At 40.4% G+C, this 18,492-nt stretch overlaps 1 protein-coding gene across 1 annotated transcript in view; it reads left to right on the top strand.

Moving 5' to 3' along the window:
- The first annotated feature begins 2,700 nt into the window (after nucleotides 1-2,700).
- The window catches only part of LMTK2 (lemur tyrosine kinase 2), a 41,841-nt gene continuing 26,049 nt past the window's right edge, over nucleotides 2,701-18,492 (top strand). Inside the window, exons 1-3 of the mRNA XM_062503884.1 lie at nucleotides 2,701-2,854; nucleotides 17,199-17,323; nucleotides 18,160-18,304. Of these exons, the coding sequence (XP_062359868.1) occupies nucleotides 2,701-2,854; nucleotides 17,199-17,323; nucleotides 18,160-18,304 (424 nt within the window). The remainder of the gene's footprint in view (nucleotides 2,855-17,198; nucleotides 17,324-18,159; nucleotides 18,305-18,492) is intronic.

Genomic DNA, 18,492 nt, shown 5'->3' with positions numbered 1-18,492 from the left:
TATCTATCTCTAAAAAAAGGTTTCAACACCTCCCATGCAGAACAGCAGCTTCAGTAATTTGGCCATTATAACAGTGCATAATCAAGAAACACAAGGCTGTGATACATGGTAACATGTCCCCTTTTGTGTAGAGTTTTGTTTAAGTAAATGTACTTTCTTTTTAAGTACCTTTCAGATTACTCACTATTATGTTGCTTATCCCATTAGTCTTGTGTAGTTACCACAGATGTTTAATTGCAGAAATTGTAAATGGGTGAATCTAGCATTCCTGAGGATGGAGATAGGAGATGAGGCTTTGCATCCTTGGTTTTCTTTTTATGTTCATGGTGTATTTCAAGATAGGGAGTAAACCGTGACTAACATGTAGAACAAAGGATTGCAAGGTTTCGTTATTTAGCTTCTACCAGTGACTAATTCACAGCAAACCTTAAGTGTCCTGTCATTATAAAATAGTGCTCTAACAAGTCCTTGTAATGATATGCTGCCATAATGTCCCAGATGATATTACAACATGGTGTTTATCAGAAAATTACATCAAAGCAAGCCCAGCATTCAAATATGATAGGGTGGGTTGGGAAATCAAGCAGCCTGCTGCGTGGAGATGCAATGAATTGTTTTCAGCAGTGAAAAGAGAACACCCTTGCATTGTAGACCTGCTGGAAGGCTACAAAGGAAGGTTTAACTTCATGTCTGCAGCTGCTATCAATCTCAACATTTTTTCTGTGTGGAATTTGCGTGAGGTCAGTGACAGAGCTCAGAAGTACCTCAGACCCAAGGCATTTCAGGGATTAGGACACCGGATCTGCCCATGTTACACCACAGAACCATGGTGTTGTTTGAATAACCATCATTACAAAGTGTGGCTCTAATGTCAGCCAGAAGGAACCACACTCATGTCCAGGGGCCGCAGCTTTGATGTCCATGCTCATGGGAGGGAGATGGGATAGAATGAAGGATAAAGGACTAACCTTGATGTTTCCACTGGATAGTTACAGGACGTATAGAAAAAAACCCAGTTTTGTCATTACCAGCCTCAGTATTACAACAGCAAAAAGCTATTAAAACGGAGATGGTGGTTGTTTGTACATGAAAAAAATTTATGCCATATATATTACATATTGTATATAACATATCAATAATTTTAGAGGGAAGGGATTCCCATGCATGAAATCCACAGACAGCTAGACAAACAATATTCTGGGACTACTTTAAAAAACTAATTAATTATAAACAGCATAATGAATTAGTAATAATTTACTAGAGCAACAGAAGAGAGGATTGTATTCAATTTTATTATTCAAGTAAAATATTTCCTTTGGAAGGAGCACTAATTAGAACATTTCAAAAAATATGGGTCATTTGGTAACACAATTAATGTCTTCAACCAGACGGAGGATAGCAGACTGGGGTTAGACACACACTTGGTACAAGTAGTTTGATTCAAGCATATCCCCATAGCAGAAAAAATTCAGAGGGACAGAGGAGATTTAGGTTTGTTTTGTCGTCCTGGACACTATGTTCCAAATACTACTTTGAACACAAAACTTTCTGTTCATGTATTACCAGGGGTGCACTCATTGTACATTTCTTTGGACAAACGGTGCTCCCAAAGTCATTATATAATCTTGACATAATTAGCCTTTTGGTTAAATTATTTGGAAAACGGAAATCTAGTTTGTTAGTCATACAGCATTTCCCTGTTTCCTCACTGCAGAGAGCCCCTGATTCCTTAGGATTAACAATTCCATTTATGCTGCTTAGAGTTGACACCTCGTTTTCGTGTACTCAAAGTTCAGCAGAATCACAGATCTAAAGGAGAATAATCTTTATTTCTAAATCCTGCTGGTATCAATAATTTAACAAGGTCACCTCCATCCTTGGAAGCTCTCGGGCTGCAGAAGGAGGGTGGGGTGCCCATCCCAGGGTCTAACCTGGGGCTCATCACGCTCCGCTGAGCAGCAGGAACAGGCCACGCTAATCCCAAAGAACAGCCGGGACTCTGGGATCCCGCCGGGCCGATCCCAAAGAACAGCCGGGGCTCTGGGATCCCGCCGGGCCGATCCCCAGGGCTGCCCGGGGCTGCCCGGGGCTCTGGGATCCCGCCGGGCGGGGCGGTCCCGGGGCCGCTCTGAGGGTGCTCTGTGATCCCGCACCGACCCTTAGGAGACACTGAGCCGCCAGGGGGCGCTGCTCCCCTCGCGCCCTCGATTGCTGCGTGCGGCCTCAGCCAAGCTCCGCCTCCACCTCCGCGCCCCTACAGCCGGTTGGTGCAGGGAGCCGTCAATCCTAGCGGCGCCCCGCCCTCCTCCAACCGTTCGGAGCGCGGCTTGATCGGCAACCGCGCGCCGCTGCTCACGCGCCGCAGCCTTCCCTCGCCCTAGCTCTCATCTGCTGAGCGATTGGCTGATAAAGCTGTCAATCACGGATTAGCTCCACCCCAACCAGTGGAGCCGCCTCCTGAGCTCGAGGCTCGGTTTAATTGGTGCATCGCGCTGTCGATCAGCGGCGCGCCCCGCCCCGTCGCGGTCAGGTAGCCCGGAAGATGGCGGCGGCGGGGGCCGGTGGGGCTCTGTGAGAGGAGCGGCGGCGGGGCCGATGCCGCGGAGCCGGGGGGCGGCGGCTGCCGCAGGGGCTATTAGGAATCGCTGAGAACCTCGAGCCCCTCGTTCGGCGCCGGGCATCGGCCCGGGAGCGGACGGCATGCGGCAGCGCGGGGGGCTCGGCGGGAGCGCCGGGCGGCGGGGGGGCGGTGGCCCACGGCTCCTCGGCCCGCGACACCTGCTCGGGCTCGTACTTCTGCTGTGGCCGCTCGTGGGGAGCGGCGAGGCGGCTCCGCTGCCGCCAGCAGGTGCAGGTGAGCGCGGGGAAGCGGGGCCGGGGGTGCGGCTCCGCGGCGGGCCCGGGAGCGGCGGCACTGCGGGTTTCCGAGCCCCCGTCCCTCCCCTGTGCTGCGGGCAGGGCTCCGCCGAAGCGTCGGGAAGGGCACGGCGGGCGGATGGGGCTCCCCGGCTGTAGGTCACGGCTCCGGCGGTGGCAGTGAGCGATATCCCGATCGGTCCCCTGGCACTGACCTACGGGCTCGTTCTGTCTGTTTACCGCAGACCTTCTTCCTATAGCGCTGCTGATTTCGCCTGTGCAGAGCTCGGCGGGATTTTTCTTTTTCTGGTTTTTCCTGTGAATCACCGGGACTCCCGTTCCTGGGTGGAGGCTCTTCAGGGCAGACGGCGCTTCCCTGTTTTCCGGTCAGATTAGTCGGATTCTACCCCCCGGCCCCCCCCCCCCCCCCCCCCCCCCCCCGGTCCGGGCTCTCTAAATAGTCATGTCGTTCACATTTATTTCTCTGGTATGTTAGGTAACGCTAACTTCCTTCGATTTCCCTGCTTACTTTCCTGTTTGTCTTAAAAGCACAAACTAAACAATATGTCCTCGCAGTCGTAGGAGTGACTGATGAGAGGTTTATTAGGACTCACAGGTACAGCTATGACTTTGATTCATTTGTATTGTTGCTGTTTCACTGGGACTTGCAAAAATAACACTGTATTGAGACTGAATTTTGTTAGGGTTGGGTGGTTGGAATGTGTGCTAAGATGCGCTGCTAGCCTTGAGGAGTTGTACAGCTTAAGTAGACAAGATGTTGAGGGAAGAGTAGGAGCAGTGGGGAGGGAAAGATATGAAGCACAAAGATTAGGTAATTGGCTGCTTTTCCATACGAATATCAAAACTGGGAGTGGAACCCATACTTCATTTTTGGTCCTGTGTCTCTTTCCCAGTTTTTCCTTCCTAGAACATTTATGAATTTTTCATAAGTCTCTCACTCTATCAGCCTGCTTTAAGGTCTTTCATACTTCATATAAACTTCTGAAAAAGAGAAAACTGTCAGTCAAATTTGTATTTCCTTGGATGCTAAATGATAATTTTTTTTTTCACTTATAAAATACTTGAGGTTTGTCCAAATAATATTAATTTCTCATTGAGCTATAAGGTAACACAGCAGAATCAGTTCTCTATGAAGAATTTTATAATGCCTTTCCTGGGTCTACTTTCCTTTAAATGCAGTTAGTTTTCCTATTTAAAGGGAAATGTCAAAATATACCTTTTTTTTTTTAAATACAATTTCCTTTTTCTTAAGAGGACTATGCATGTACCTCACAAAGATGGGAGAACGAAGCATAACTTCCTTGGCACTGGTAAAAGTCTTTATTCTCAAAATTAATAGCTGATTGGGCAAATTGCAGGACATAGTATTAAAGTGTTGGGGTTTTTTGTTGTTTTTTTTTTTAACTCTGTATTCTTAACAGATTGAATCAGGTGTGCCAACTGCAGTACTGCTAAGAGAAATATTTATGATGTGATACTGGGCTCATACAGCATGAATGAGATATTGTAATTTTATATGTAGGTTTTCGTTATATTTAGGCCAAAGTTTGTATACATGGGATGTTTTCTTAAGCTTAGCCAGCTGTCCAGATGCTGTCATGGAAAACCCAGTGAACTCCAGGAAATGAAGCTGCTGCTTTCTCCTGTGTCTTTGCCTGTGTAAGAGACAATGTATTTGGATTACTTTATTGATGGATATTTAGCATGGAAGCTTTAGGGCCTCATTAGGAACCTTTTGCAGTTTCACTGGCATCACTTTTGCTGGGAGGACTTCTTTCTGACTGAAATAATGTGTGCCTGGTGGGTTTGAGTGCAACAGGTTCTTAGGCTGCAACATCCTGCATCATCACCTGAGCAGCAGGAATCAGGGGAAAGCAATCAGGCCTTTGTTTTTTTTCCTTCCTTTGAATATCTTCCCAGTGGATGACTATGAGACTGGTTCTGCTTTAACCTTCTCTGTCATTCTAGGCAGTTTTATAACCTGTTTGAAGACAAACCTGTGATGTAATTTTGCAGGGTTAAGAGTCATGTTGTGTTTAAAAAATATTCAGCCATATTGTGAATATCCCTCTTGTGTCCCATGCCAGGTTGCTTTGATTTCCTCTGATGGGGCTGGCAGGTGGTCGTGGGCTCCATTCTGGACCTTGGCAATTTTTGCAGTTGACTGTAACACTTGGGCTGGTACATATGGCTTGAAAACTTGAGAAGAATTTAATGGGTTTTTTCATAGAGTGATTAGTAACTGATTTCAAAAATACTTTAGAATCCTACAGTTCTTCACCTAGCAAGAATGGTTGCTACTTTGACAATGGAGAAACATTTTTATGTGTGTTATGTGTAATAGGAAAGATGGAATCCACAGAAAAAGGAGGAAAGTGCCTGTAGCTATTGTAAGGAATTTTATGGAGTATTTAATGGAGTATACCTATTATAAGTTAACTTCTCCTTTGGGGAGGAAGCTGCGATGCTGGAAGTGGTGATGGGCAGGTTCTAGCAAGACTAGATTGGATTCCTTGTGCAAAAGTGCTCCAATTTGTGGAAGTTTGCCAGACTGGAAGGCTGGGGAGCTGTCAGGTTCTCAGGGCCCTGATCGAGAGGAATGATGCTGCTCTTTTCAAGTGTGGCTTCAGAGTGCTTGCAGATGAAGGCATGCATTGATGAGGTGTTCTATATTTATCTTGCATTTTTGATGTTATATTTCTAAACTAATTTAATGTTTTTTATCCAACAGTAAGGAGAGGAGGTAAAGGAAATTGAACTGTTTCCTTGGTAAGGTTCATAGCAATTATTATAGGAAATACGAGAAACAAGCTGTTGAGGATGCTACTGCCTAAGAATACTTAAACCAACTTAGATTTAATTTATTCTGTAAGAGGAGAAGAAGGATACTGAGATGTACTGTGATAGTTCTGAATTTAAGGTTTGACTCTATACTGGGGGTAAGAGCTGGGGCAGTTGTGCTGGAAAGAAGTTTCTAGACTGAAGTGTTGAAGTTGTCTTGAGCCTGCAAAGTGCTGGTGATTTTCCCCAAGTACATCAGCCTGTTGTGACTTCCACTCTCAGCTATGTGGCTGAAGGAAGGACATTTGGACACTGCTTTTCTGCAGCAATGTTTAGGAGCCAAACAGTGCATCACAAACTGCCATGGCTGCTTTGTTGTGCTGAAGCTGTACATGTACATTCAGGCTCTCAGTTCTGACTTGGATTTCCATACTTGACCTTAATTCCACCAAGCATCTGAATCAAGTGTGTGTAATGTCAGACAAAGTGTTTTCATCATCTTTGTGCTCTATGAAGTCTTTGCAAATACAAAGAAGAGGGACTCAAAAATACTTTTATTATCCTGTAGAACTTGAATAGGTGGTAGCATTTTTAGCAGGTGTGTTCAATTTCATACTTATGACTGCACAGTCTGATCAGTTGAAGTGAGGCAGCTGGACTTGGTGCCTACATGATTGCTTTTTGAGAACCTTGGCCTTGGAACTGAGTGGCCCAGTAGGGTGTCAGTGACAGGGAGTCTCTGCTGAAGGACTTGGTTATGTAGGATCCAGGAAGAGAGAACTAGATGTTTGTATGCAGTATCCAGAGGTGTTCATGTGGAGTATCTAAATATTCATGCAGCTGTATGAATCTGAAGTATCTAAATATTCAGTCAGCTGGTCTCAGATGACAAATTAAAACTTTGAGATTAAGTCACTTTTTTGTGTGTGTATGTTAAGATGAGCTCTGTAGTACATAAATACTCCTGGGAAAATTGTTGCTTTTGGGTTGCTTTGGCTTGGTGCTTTACTTGGGGTTCTGTCAGAGTGGGGCCAAATTGCAGTTGTGGCCTGTGGTTTGGTACTTGGATCACTGGAAGTTAAGAAAAATCTTGCTTTTACAGTGGGAATTGTAATTGTGGTATATGCCTTTCATGGGAGTGGTCTATCCTTCCTCTCCTTTCAAGCATGGAATTTGTGTACTTCTCCCTGTATTTTTTTTTTCTAGCTTCTGTGCCAGGCACTTAATAATCATAGAACTAGAGCTGGAAATTTGTCTTTTATATTTTGTTTCTGTCTGTGAGTTTGACTCTGAGGTAAGAAGCCAACCCTGACTTTTGCCTGCAGGGATGTTCCACACAAAGCTTTGTTCACAGGCTTGGTTTGCTTTCTCTGCCTGTGGCTGTGAAGTGTCTGGACTTTGCTATGAATAAAGGAGTCCTCATAGGCCAAGGTCACTTTGTGAAGCAGTTTCTCATGTCTTGAATGCTTGGGTGTATTTAATAATTCCTCAGGTATCATTGCAGTACTGATAACGTAGCACTGATCACAGACTGCTTGAAGGTTTGTTGTCACAGCATCAGTCGCTGGGCATTGGTTTGAAAGGTCCCAGTGCTGGGTGCTGCTGGTGCCCCTGTAAAAAAAAAAAAAAACAAAAAGCCAAACAAGAAAACCAAAAAAACCGATTTTGTGAGCTCCAACATTCTGGATAGGTAAATATGGTTGGGAGTAATTTTCTGGGTACTTGCTGTAGTCTGGTTTCAGTCACTATTCACACATGGTTTATCTGCGTGGGATGAAGGGACCTCAGGCAGTGTAATGCCAGAGCTGCAAAAATCACAGTTCTGTTTCAGTACTAACACTGCAGTTCTGCACCAGAAGGACAGCACATGGAGTACTAGAGTGTTCCTTAGGTTTTATTTTGGGTCTGCCTTTTCTGTTTGGTCTGGGCTTTTAGTGTCTGGAGCTTGATATAGTTCTGGATGCAATTTGCAAAAGCTTGCAAAATGCTTTTGTTGCTCTGTATGAGCTCTTTGTTTTTATTGTACTGCTGTTATGAAAGGTCTTGAGCAACGTCTAGATACTAGAAACATTTTGTCAACTTTTATAAGCAGAAATGTACAAAATGTGTCGGGATAGCCCTTCCAATGTGCACATGTGCTTTAAGCACTGTCTATAGCAAGACATGCCATACTTACATGGCTTAGGCAGGGTAGTGGTGGGAAGCACGGTGTCTGTGAATTGTCTTCTCAGTGACTTTCAGTATGAAATGCTGTACACAGTAACACCTTGTCCAACACTGCTTCATTTACAAAAGTTTCCTTCCTGGTAGGAAAATATTGTTGTAGTGATTTAACAGTGACATGACTCTTTTGGGACTACCACTACTTCCTGAGATTCTTTGCTATGAAAGACATGTAGAAAATAGCACCAGTATATTTTTTTTTTTAGTGCTGACTTTTAAGCTTTCAACTTGTAGAACCAGATCCAGTTCTCCAAAATCAGTCACTTACTCAGTGGCCTGTTCTTCCCAGGGATCCTTTAGCTATGAATAGGGATGAGAAACAGATCTAATAAGCTCTTTTTACAAAATGCTGCTACTTCCTTGCCTTTCTTAAGCTGCTTTTCTTAACCAAGCTGTACATTGGAGTTGGAAAGGCATCTACTATAAAATCAAGATTCCAGAAAATCCCATCACATGAAGGTTGCATTTATGGATTTCTTTCCTGTGAACTGAAATTAGTCTCTTCAAAGGCATTGTATCTTAATGGCTTGTGTTGCTATCAAATGGTAGGAGAAAGAGATACTGTCGTTTTGGTTTCCATGCTGCAGATAGTGCTTTTCTGGTGATTGGAGATACCATGATGTGTGATCATCTCATGCTACTTTGAATTATTGTGGTCCATCCTGTGTTTAAAAAAAACTAACAAAACGACAAACTACAACTCCCGTGCCTCACTGTTGGAGAAACAGTATAGCAGATGGAAAAAAAAAATGTACTTGAGCAGGAATTAACTGTCAAAACCAACATCTAGCAGCACAGAATAAAATGTGCTCAGCAGAATTTTGTGAGTGTATGTACATATATGCACACACATATATACATGCAATTAAAGAGTCAGTGATACATTTGCAAGATGATAATGCTACCCAGATTTTCCAGAAACACTGCCATGAAGTCATAAGACACGTAATTACTTAACATAGATATTTTTTACCTTGTCTTAAGATGCCTTTGTGCAAACATGAGATCCTAGCACTGAAACTTCAAACACATCTCACTCTCTAAACACTTGAAGTACCAGCCTATATTTAGTCCTTATTAAAATTGAGCAGTATGCTGTTCTGTGAGTAATTCTCTGACATTACTGGGAAGACTCGTAGGATAATAGAATAAGGTCAGTAATATAAAACTAATCCCAGTTCAGAGTTTTGCTGTTGCTAACTGTTCAGCTAATATGCAGGCCAGGACAAGTGGTCAGAAAACAGGAGGATCAGAGAAGTGTTGATTTGAGATGCTCTGCTCTGGGGGAGTCCAGCATTGTCCTGGATATTCTTGCCTTAGGATACATAACGTGTGCCACCCTAACACACAAAGTGGATTTAAGCTCATGTAGAAACTCAATTGAAGCACATTGTTAAAACATTTAGGGGGAACATGGGATAAAGTAGTTTGAAAAAATGTTGGCGTACTGCAGGATAGACTCCCGTTCTTTTTAAGGACAAATGGGAGGACAGAGATAATTTACCAAGAATTGTTGATGTAGAATTACACATCCAGTAGTGATATGAAGTTGCTAAGATTTCTTCTTGAAAATATTGTAACTTATTGCATAGGATGGTGATATTTCAGGGCCATGTGTCCACAAAACACGCGTTTAACTGTGCAACTGACTTTTGACACTGTGGAAATATATCCAGAACTCAGGATCAGTTGGAGGAGTGTCAAAGGGGTTTTTAAGTGTTTCATGGGGAAAATTCCGTAAGAAATGGTCATGTTGCTGTCTTTGTTACCCTTACTTCTCGTGGTTAATTGTTGTAAAGAAGAAAGAAAAGCTATTGGCTTTTTGGAAGAACTGTCTGTGCATGTGCCTTGGCCTTTTATCCCACCCACCTGGCCCGTGAGGGACCTAATGGGGTTCTAGGTTAAGGCAGGGATTCTAATGGACAAGTCGAGTAAAGGGATGAAATGTCTCAATTTCTGTCTGGAAGAATATGGGAACAGACTTGTTTTTGACTTTTGATTATTTTTCCCCACACTACTGCTGAAAAGTCTTGTAATTTTACTTGTGTCTTTCCAAGTGCCAGATTTTGATTTAGGCCATGTGACACAATTCAGATTTAGCCAGGAAATTATTTTATTGACAAGCTGTTAGTTACTGCTTCTTGTTTTCAGAAAGATTAAGTGCAATTGTGCACAAGTAACTTGGATAGTTGTAGCTTTAAGTCCCTAAGAGTTTTTTTTCTCCTAAGACTATAGCTAGAAAGCAGGATTTTCCACAGAAGGAAAAATAAAATCAGGTGATAAAGTGCTTTTGCAAAAGGGTACATAATAGTGAAGGTTTCTTTTATTAGTAATGCATTAAACATTTGCATTATCCAATGTAAGGGTAGCAATAATATGAGAAGACAGATTTTGGAAATAAGTCTTAAGTTAATAACATTTTCAACAGTTTGTTCCAGGTTATTGTTTTAAGATGGTAAGCATTTGTGCTTCAGCTGTGTGTCTTAAGTACTAAAAATCTGAATGCTGAAAAGTTCAAGTATAAACTGAGAAGCATAAAAGTTCCTTAAGCAGTGCTTTGTATCTCTTCTTAGGGATTTGCTTAATGAATGAACATTTGCACTCTCTGCTTGTAATACTTTGGGCATTTGGAGCCATTTTAGATTTCACTAAAGTGCTGCCATTGTGTTGAGGATAGCAAATCAATGAAAGTCTCTGAGATCTTGGGAATGTTTCTTCCTGAAGTACTGGTGCTGTACTGGTAATGGCCATTCAAAGCAAAGGGCTAATTGGAATTTGGAGTGTCTCTCTCGCACTAAAATTCTCTTCATTTTATTTTCAAAAGAATGTCTGAAATGCAAATAGCACTCCTTCAAAACTTCTGTTTTGTTTGTTTTATCTCAGTTGAAGATTGGTGATTTTTATGTCCTTCTAATGTAGCATTTTAAAGCACATTGTGCAACTAAATAATGGTACTGCACCCATTTCTCCTGAAACTTAATCTTGAAAATGATGCTTTTTTTGACTCAGTTGCTAAATGGAGCATAGCAGAATAAAATTGAGATTACAGCAATGTGGTAGCAAATGGAATGTGCTTGAGTTTGGTTGGGTTTTTTTTTGTTGTGAAATGGAGGAGTTGGTGTGTCTGTTGTGCTTTACCTTGTTATACAAATCAGGCATTACACAATAGATATGTCTAAAATAATTTTGAATAGGGATATGGCTTAGTATTGTGCCTGTTACCTGCAGGCCATCTGGATTTGTAGGCCTGATTCTGTCTGTATGGTATTGTGCTTATTAGCAGCAAACCTCTGAAGATTTCAGGGAGTAAATAAATGCAGGAGGAACTCTTTATGAGAGAAAGATAATGATCTGAGTATGACTTGTGAAGAACTGGGTAGGAATTGATAGCACTTTCCCACTTAATTGCTGGCATAGAAGAAAATGATAGCATTATTTAGGAAGGTTGGGATAGCTTTTGAAATCATATTTGTCAAAACCACTATAAATTAGGGTGATATTTTAAATGTGGTTGCTTTAATACTTGTTAAAAGCAGAATAAGTAAACTGACAAAGGTTATGAAAGATACCCTGGGTATAGGGAACAAAATTGGATTTGGTCATTCATTAGTATTTTAAAGACTGTGCTATTCTGACTTGGTGTCATAAAGTAGCATCTTAGTTCATGATCATATAATCTGAGTGTGTCCAAGAGACAGTTTAAGTGATTGCTGTCATGCTAGATTTGTGCTGGAAATAGTTATAGCTATTAGTGCCAGTTATATAGCTGCTCTTGAAAGGAAATGGGCTCTTGCTTATGCAGTGGGACTGTTGTTGCATAGCAACTACTGTGCTGAAAGCTTAAAATCAGATGCTCCCTTGAAGTTCACTGTGCCCTAATAATGCTTAATTTATCTGTGCTTTACGCTGCCTTTATCACAGTAGTGAATGTCTTTTATGAGTGCAGTGTGCTCGGCAATGTCTGGAATATAATTTACTTTTCTCTTTCTCTGGGTTTAGAACTGCGTGGTATCGTGAATGTTTTAGCCCAGTTTTCTGAAGGTGGAAACCTTAATAATGTGATTACTCACATTGAACCACAATCAAGAGTTCAAGCATCCTGGCCTTTCATAATCTACTTTCTTATTCTTCTCATCCTGACCTTTGATAATCTTCTACTACCTGTAGAAGAAGGTAGTAGAAGAAAGGTGAGCCCAGCATCCCTCATGTATGGGCATCTAAACTTGGTCCTGTGTTGTCCTGAGTTGAGGAGGCAGTTGCTTGACCAGGAAACATAGATGGAATATTTGGCTAGTTGGCATGCTCACTACTTGTATTTAATGATAGTGAAGGATGCTGCACGTGGATGACATGAGGGTATTTTGGGCAGACTGGGAAACAGGATAGAGAAGGGAAAAAATAACTTGTGTTTGCTTAGGTGTGACATTTAATGGTTGGAGAACTGTCTTATGAAGAAAGGAGATTTAAAAGAAACTTAGGAAGGTATAGGGAATCCTGGCTTATAGAAGTTGCTTTGAAATATGCTTTGTATGAAAATAACATTTTCCAGCCCTTGGAACATTGCAATAAATACTGAGGTGTGTGTTCTCAGGTCTGAACTTGATCCTGAGAATGCCAACACACTTCATCATCATTGTTTCTCCTCAGTGAGCCAGCCTGTTCATTTACTTGCCTGTGTACAGCCTTTGGCTTCACATGTGCTATGCTCAAATTTAGGCTTTAGTGAAGGACTTGCTTAGGAAATGGTATCTTCAGAGGTACTGAGGAATCTGCTTCCTCAGTAGCTGCTAATTAAATATCTGCCTCAGCCAGGGCTTTGAATTGTTTATATGGTGTACTTAGAAAAAGTGGGTAAATAGCATAGATGTATTTAATCCTGTGATGCTCTGGAAGAATACCTGATTTTCTGTGTTGATAATTTAGGACCATCTAGATGCCATTTTGGGATGGAACATGTCCTAGCACAGAGCTTTGTTCAGCATTATGTTGTGTTAACCTTGCAGTAACACATAGAGTGACGCAGCTGCGCTTCATCTCCTGCTTATTTTAATACAGGACTGGTATAATCCAGGCCCCTTCCTCTGCCTTAAGTAGTTTGGATATACCAAAGCAAGGTAGCCTAGACTGTTTGTATGAGCTGACAGGAAGCCTTTTACTGTTGGCATCTTAGAGAGAGTATTTTTTTAATCTGTTTGGTGGTTCCTTTCCTAAAGAACAGATTCTGACTTCTGGGTAGATATTACGATGCCTTAGGTTGTTACTGCATAGGGTTACAGTAAATATGGCAGGGTTTTAAGCTGATATGCTAAGTAAATCTGTTAACTTTTCCAGAATGTATGATATTAAGAATCTTAACTTCTGCAGTAATTATGACATTCTGTTTATTGGATTGTATCCAGGTTTATATTAAAATTATTTCAATTTACAGTGTTTTTTAACACATTTTTTAATTTAGGAAAATTCTTGTATGATGAGTTTTTAAAATGGTCCTTTGCAATAATTAGAATGGATTTCTTGCTGGTTGCTTTTTTCAGTCAGGGCCATAAAATAACTGTCATGCCTTCATATTTCTACAATTTACAAACAAAAGAGTGTATTAAACAGCTTCTAGTTCCAAGTCATTTTACTAAGCTCCAGTGAATTAATCATTGGATGGAAATAGTTGAAAAATGCAAACAAGGTTATACTGCAGCAGATTTTCAACACTTTGTCACAAAGACCAGTTCCAGTACTTAATCAGTAACTTCTGTCACTGAGTATGTATTCATGCAAGCTATTAAAATAACTTTACTTACAATAAATTTTAGCCCAGTTATACGTTGCCATAATTCAATACTTAATTTTGCATTCATTTTTTAAAAAACCCTCAAATTAAAAATATTACTTATTAGTTACTATGTAAGAAACTTCAAAGTTTATCCAAACAGAGATGAATTCTGTAATTCTTAGTAAGTGGCCCTTACTTGTGTGAGTCATCTGGAATGCTGTTCTGTAACTATTGTAGAAACTTGCCCAGAGTAATTGGCATATTTTTTGAATTAAAGCTTCTGTTCATAATTTTCTATGTGAAAATTGCCTTGTGCTTTTGGAAGTGTAGATAACTTGTATCTTAGCAGACCATTAATGATTAGCTGCCTTTTCAAAGGTGATCTTTGCTTTTTAAAAAATAAATCATTACTTTCTCCAATTAATTGCTGCTCATTCACGTGGTTTAATTTCTAGGGAATTAGAAAAGGTTTTAAAGGTTAGGAAGTAACATAATGAACAGCAGCAATATTTTTCTGTTCTGTATTCTTTCCAGGACACCTAAAAGAGATGGTTACCTTATGGGGAACAGTGTAATTTGCATAAAAGGCTTAGACTTTAGGCTTGATAAATGTGTTCTTTACAGAAAGAATTCCAGCAAAAATGTTATCTTTTTCATATAAAGTGGCTGAATACATATGCACTGTATCTAACATGTACAGTAAATGCATCTTATGATTGATAGTGCTCATTGTGTCTCACTTTGAGCTAAATAAACCACTTTGAGTAAAATAAATGTCTGACGTGTTAATAAATTGTGCATAAGTTCATCAGGAGTTTGAATCCTCCTAGCTGGGTTTGCTGTGGTAACTTGTAACTGCTGGAAGTAAAAAGTTGGAGGATCCTGAGTTGGAGTGAGCGTGGCAATGTTTGTGTAAATCCAAATTGTGGTTGTGCTGCTGTAGCTGGGGTAGTGCAGGGCTGAGGGTTTATAGGGAGAGGTACCATCATGACCAGCTGATGTACTTGCAGTAGGTGTACTTCTGGGGGCACAAACCCCTGGCCAGGTCTTGAAGAGAAACAGTCAGATTGAAGGAAGTAAATCTGAAAAATCTCTGAAGAGCTGCTTCAAGTTTTGGCAGAGGCTGGTCAGAAAGGCCACCTGGAAGGTGACATGGTGTTTGGAGTAGAAGGTTCTGGTGAGGAGGCACAATGCTCAGTTTTCTTGGGGAATGGGAAGTCATTGCAACATTTGTTAGCCAAAAGAGACCTTAGAGTATACCAGAACCCCAAAATAAAGTTTGATAACATTTTTTTTATTATACATGTGGCAGTTGAGGTGCTTTACACCTTGCTCTCAAGGACCTGAAGTCCTCAAAGAACAGGAATGGTTTCTGTGAGTAATGACAATGCTCTTGGTGCCTAAGCTCAGCGTGCAGGGATTTGCTTGGTGAACTTTCCCAAATGCTGGAAACATTTGAGGGGGGTTCAGGAGTCTTGATCTTTTACTGGGAGGAGTATATTGTGACTGGGGTGATGTGTTCCTGGGTGTTAGGGAAAATCTGCATCTGTTCAATAGATAGTCTGAGGTGAGTTGACTTCTTGTTTCAGTGAAGTTGTAGGTGAAGGTGGGGAAGTTGTTTGGAAATCAAGTGTGATGGGTTTGGAAAAATGTCTGAAATAATAATTTTCATTTGTAATACCCGGTAATCTAATTTTTTTTTAGTAAAGCTACATTTTATTTGGTTTCAATTAGTTAGAAGGAATTTTTCATATTTTATCTACAGCTGTATTACCTGTGTTTGTTACAGTAATTTAGCTAATTAATGATTTCACAGAATGTTTATATTTGCAGTTCAGGTAATTTTCAGTCTCCTAAATAAGACTACTGAACATCTGGAGGAAGTAAACAAAAGTCAGCTGTTATCTTCCCCTTTTTTCTTGTTGATACTTGGAAATGGAAAAATATCCATTGTGTTACATAGAAGATTTAATTTAAATGAATATAAATTGTTCTATTGAGACCCCTCTTCAGAGATACTTTGTCCTCTGCAGAATTATGACCAAAAGCTGGTGAGTGGCCTCACACTGTTGTTGATCTGTGTTTGAACAATGCTCAGTATCTGCAGTGGAGTATTCCCAGTCCCTAATGAGGTTAGAATGTGAAAGCTATTGTGGAAACTAGAAACAGAATCACTTGTTTGAAAACCTTCCTTTTTTGCTAACTTTTATTTGTTACATTGATAATATTCCTAATTGTGCAGAAAATGTGACCCTCTGGAAGTGTGCTGACACTTCAAAGCAGGATTTTCATTATGTCAGTTTAGTCTTTTCATGTAATTAAAATAAGTAAATATTTTGTAAGTGTTCAGTTGCACATGGTGAGAAACTTTTTCTGCAAATCTCTCAATTTTTGCAGTTTTTTATGGTTTAAGAGATAGGTGGGCAAGTTTTGTGTGTCCTTTAACTAGTGATAAACTTCTGCTTTTCTTACTTTTTAAGGTGTCATTTATACTGTGTCCTGTTGCCAGACGTTCCCATTGATAATTCAGATGCTCTGGTAAAATCCAGTCAGACCAGGTCACCTGACATTGTTAAACTGTGACAGTGATGTAATAGCTAAATATATTTTAATCAGATGTGGTCCAGCTACTCCTCTGATCCCTGTGCCAGTACCTGTTTGAAGAGAAACAGCAAAAACCAAAACGATTCCTCAAGATATGTGCTCTGGTCTCCTAGGGAACCACATGTCTTTGTTCTCTGCTGAAGATGAAAATAGGGATGAAAATATGTTTAATACCCCTGGCAGTAACTTAAGGTTTTTCTAAAATGCCATTTAAGGCTTTTGATCCTGTGAGTAATAACTCAACTTAGTCCCAGGAAATGTGCTATGGAATGTTTATATATAAAATTTTGGAAAATTATTTGGAAGTTTTTGTAAAACACCTAGAAATCTAAAGGTCTTGAAATGAAGACAAATCACCTAGTGAATCACAAGGAACAGGAATGGTGTGGAGCTGATTTACATCCATTACACTTGTGACAGCAGCCTGTGTGTTTGGCAGACTGTCACAAACATATTTATTGCAAGAGGGTACTGTCCTATAGTGAAATTTTACGTTTGTGTGCAGTTTAGGTGAGGATTTCTTCTAGCAGCCTGTTCTTGTAAGTCAGGTGTTTTTGCTCATGGGAAATGTCTTCCAAATGAGCAGAATTCTACTCTCTGTATTTGGATATTTGTATAAATTTATTGACTTACTGATTGGGAACAGGATTCCAAGGCTTGGCGTTATCACTGTTCATCCTCAACTTCAATAAATCACATTGGCTGTGGCCTCTCTTAGCTGGAACCAGCTAAGTCCAGAATGGTGCAGACAGCTGGTGAAGCATTGATCTATTTTGCCAGTTTGTCCTCTCTGTTCAGTTTCTTCTTAGGTTTGATCTCATCCATGGGATTAAATATTTAGACTCCCATTTTAAAATGAATGCAGGTGGATAATATGTTTTGAAGGAACTTCTTCTTATATACATTATATAAATGTATATAATCCTGCATCCATGTTTATTTCTAGGAGAAGGAGCTTCAGCTGAAGTTCCCTCATCTTTTGTGATTCTGTCTCTGTGCACTCTGGTAGTCCTGGTCATTCTGCTGGCAAACTGTGTCTCCTGCTGTAAAGACCCTGAGATAGATTTCAAGGTAAGACCTGAAGTTATCAGTGTGTGTACAAGTGGTATTCTCAGCTGCATCCTGATATCCAGAACATTTGATTAGTTGTGCTAATGCTCTGCAGTGTCACTGTACATCCTCTCTTCTGAAACAGCCAGTGACTGTATTCCTACAGGCTGTGGAGTCCTGATGCAGCTGTTTATTTTAACTAATTGCTTCCTGCTGCAGTAAGGATCTTTAATGCCTTTGCAAAATAACTACCTATCAGGACCAGTAGTAAAAGTTACACCTTTGAGACAATTCTTCTGTCAATAATCTTTTTGTTGTTTTTCTGTGTTTTCTTTTGTTTTTTCTTGGTCTGCAGGTGGGGTTTAGGACACTCCTGTCAAATAAGAATACTGAAGATGCAAATCCACTGTAGCAAAACACTTGAGAAATTGTCATCATAGAATTATTACTCTTGGAACATCTGTAGTCAGTGTTCCTAAAACTGAATTTTGCTCTCATTTTTAAATGGACAATATTTGGCCTCAGCAGTTCATGGTAATTCATTCAAAGCCAGGGCTAGCATTTAAAGTAAAAACATAACAAAGCCAAAAAAAAACCCCAACAACACCAACAAAACCCAAACCACCAAACCCACAAAAACCCAGCTAAACAAAAACCCCTTGATTATTAAAAGAAGTACTTTAATCTCTTGTAAGACAGCAATTAATGGAGAATAAGGAATAGAACACTTAAGGTCTGTCACTATCCTTGAAAAAAAGCTAAGCGTCCTTAGCAGTGCTTATTCAAACTGAAAGAAATGTATTAGTGCTTATTTAAAGGCAAGGATGAGCTTGTTTACTAAGACTTCTTTTGTTCAGGAATTTGAAGACAACTTTGATGATGAAATAGATTTTACACCTCCAGCAGAAGATACTCCATCTGTTCAGTCTCCAGCAGAAGTGTTTACTCTTTCAGTTCCCAATATTTCTTTACCAACTCCTTCCCAGTTTCCATCTCGTACAGGTAAAATACTGGTTTTCAATGCAAAAATAAAAGTAGGCATTTTCAGTGTCTAAAATGGAGTGTGGCAGATTGTTTGACTGTACTGTAAGAAATAACTTATTCCAATTTTCATAAACTGAGCCAGTATATTTTGTAGGGTAAAGGATAAAAGGGGAAATACTACTTCTAAGATGTTAACCTCTGGCAGG

This window comes from Cinclus cinclus, chromosome 16 (assembly GCF_963662255.1).
Source record: "Cinclus cinclus chromosome 16, bCinCin1.1, whole genome shotgun sequence".
In the NCBI taxonomy this organism is placed as follows: Eukaryota; Metazoa; Chordata; class Aves; order Passeriformes; family Cinclidae; genus Cinclus; species Cinclus cinclus.
Note: the sequence above shows the minus strand (reverse complement) of the source record. Positions and strands in the feature narration are given on the sequence as shown.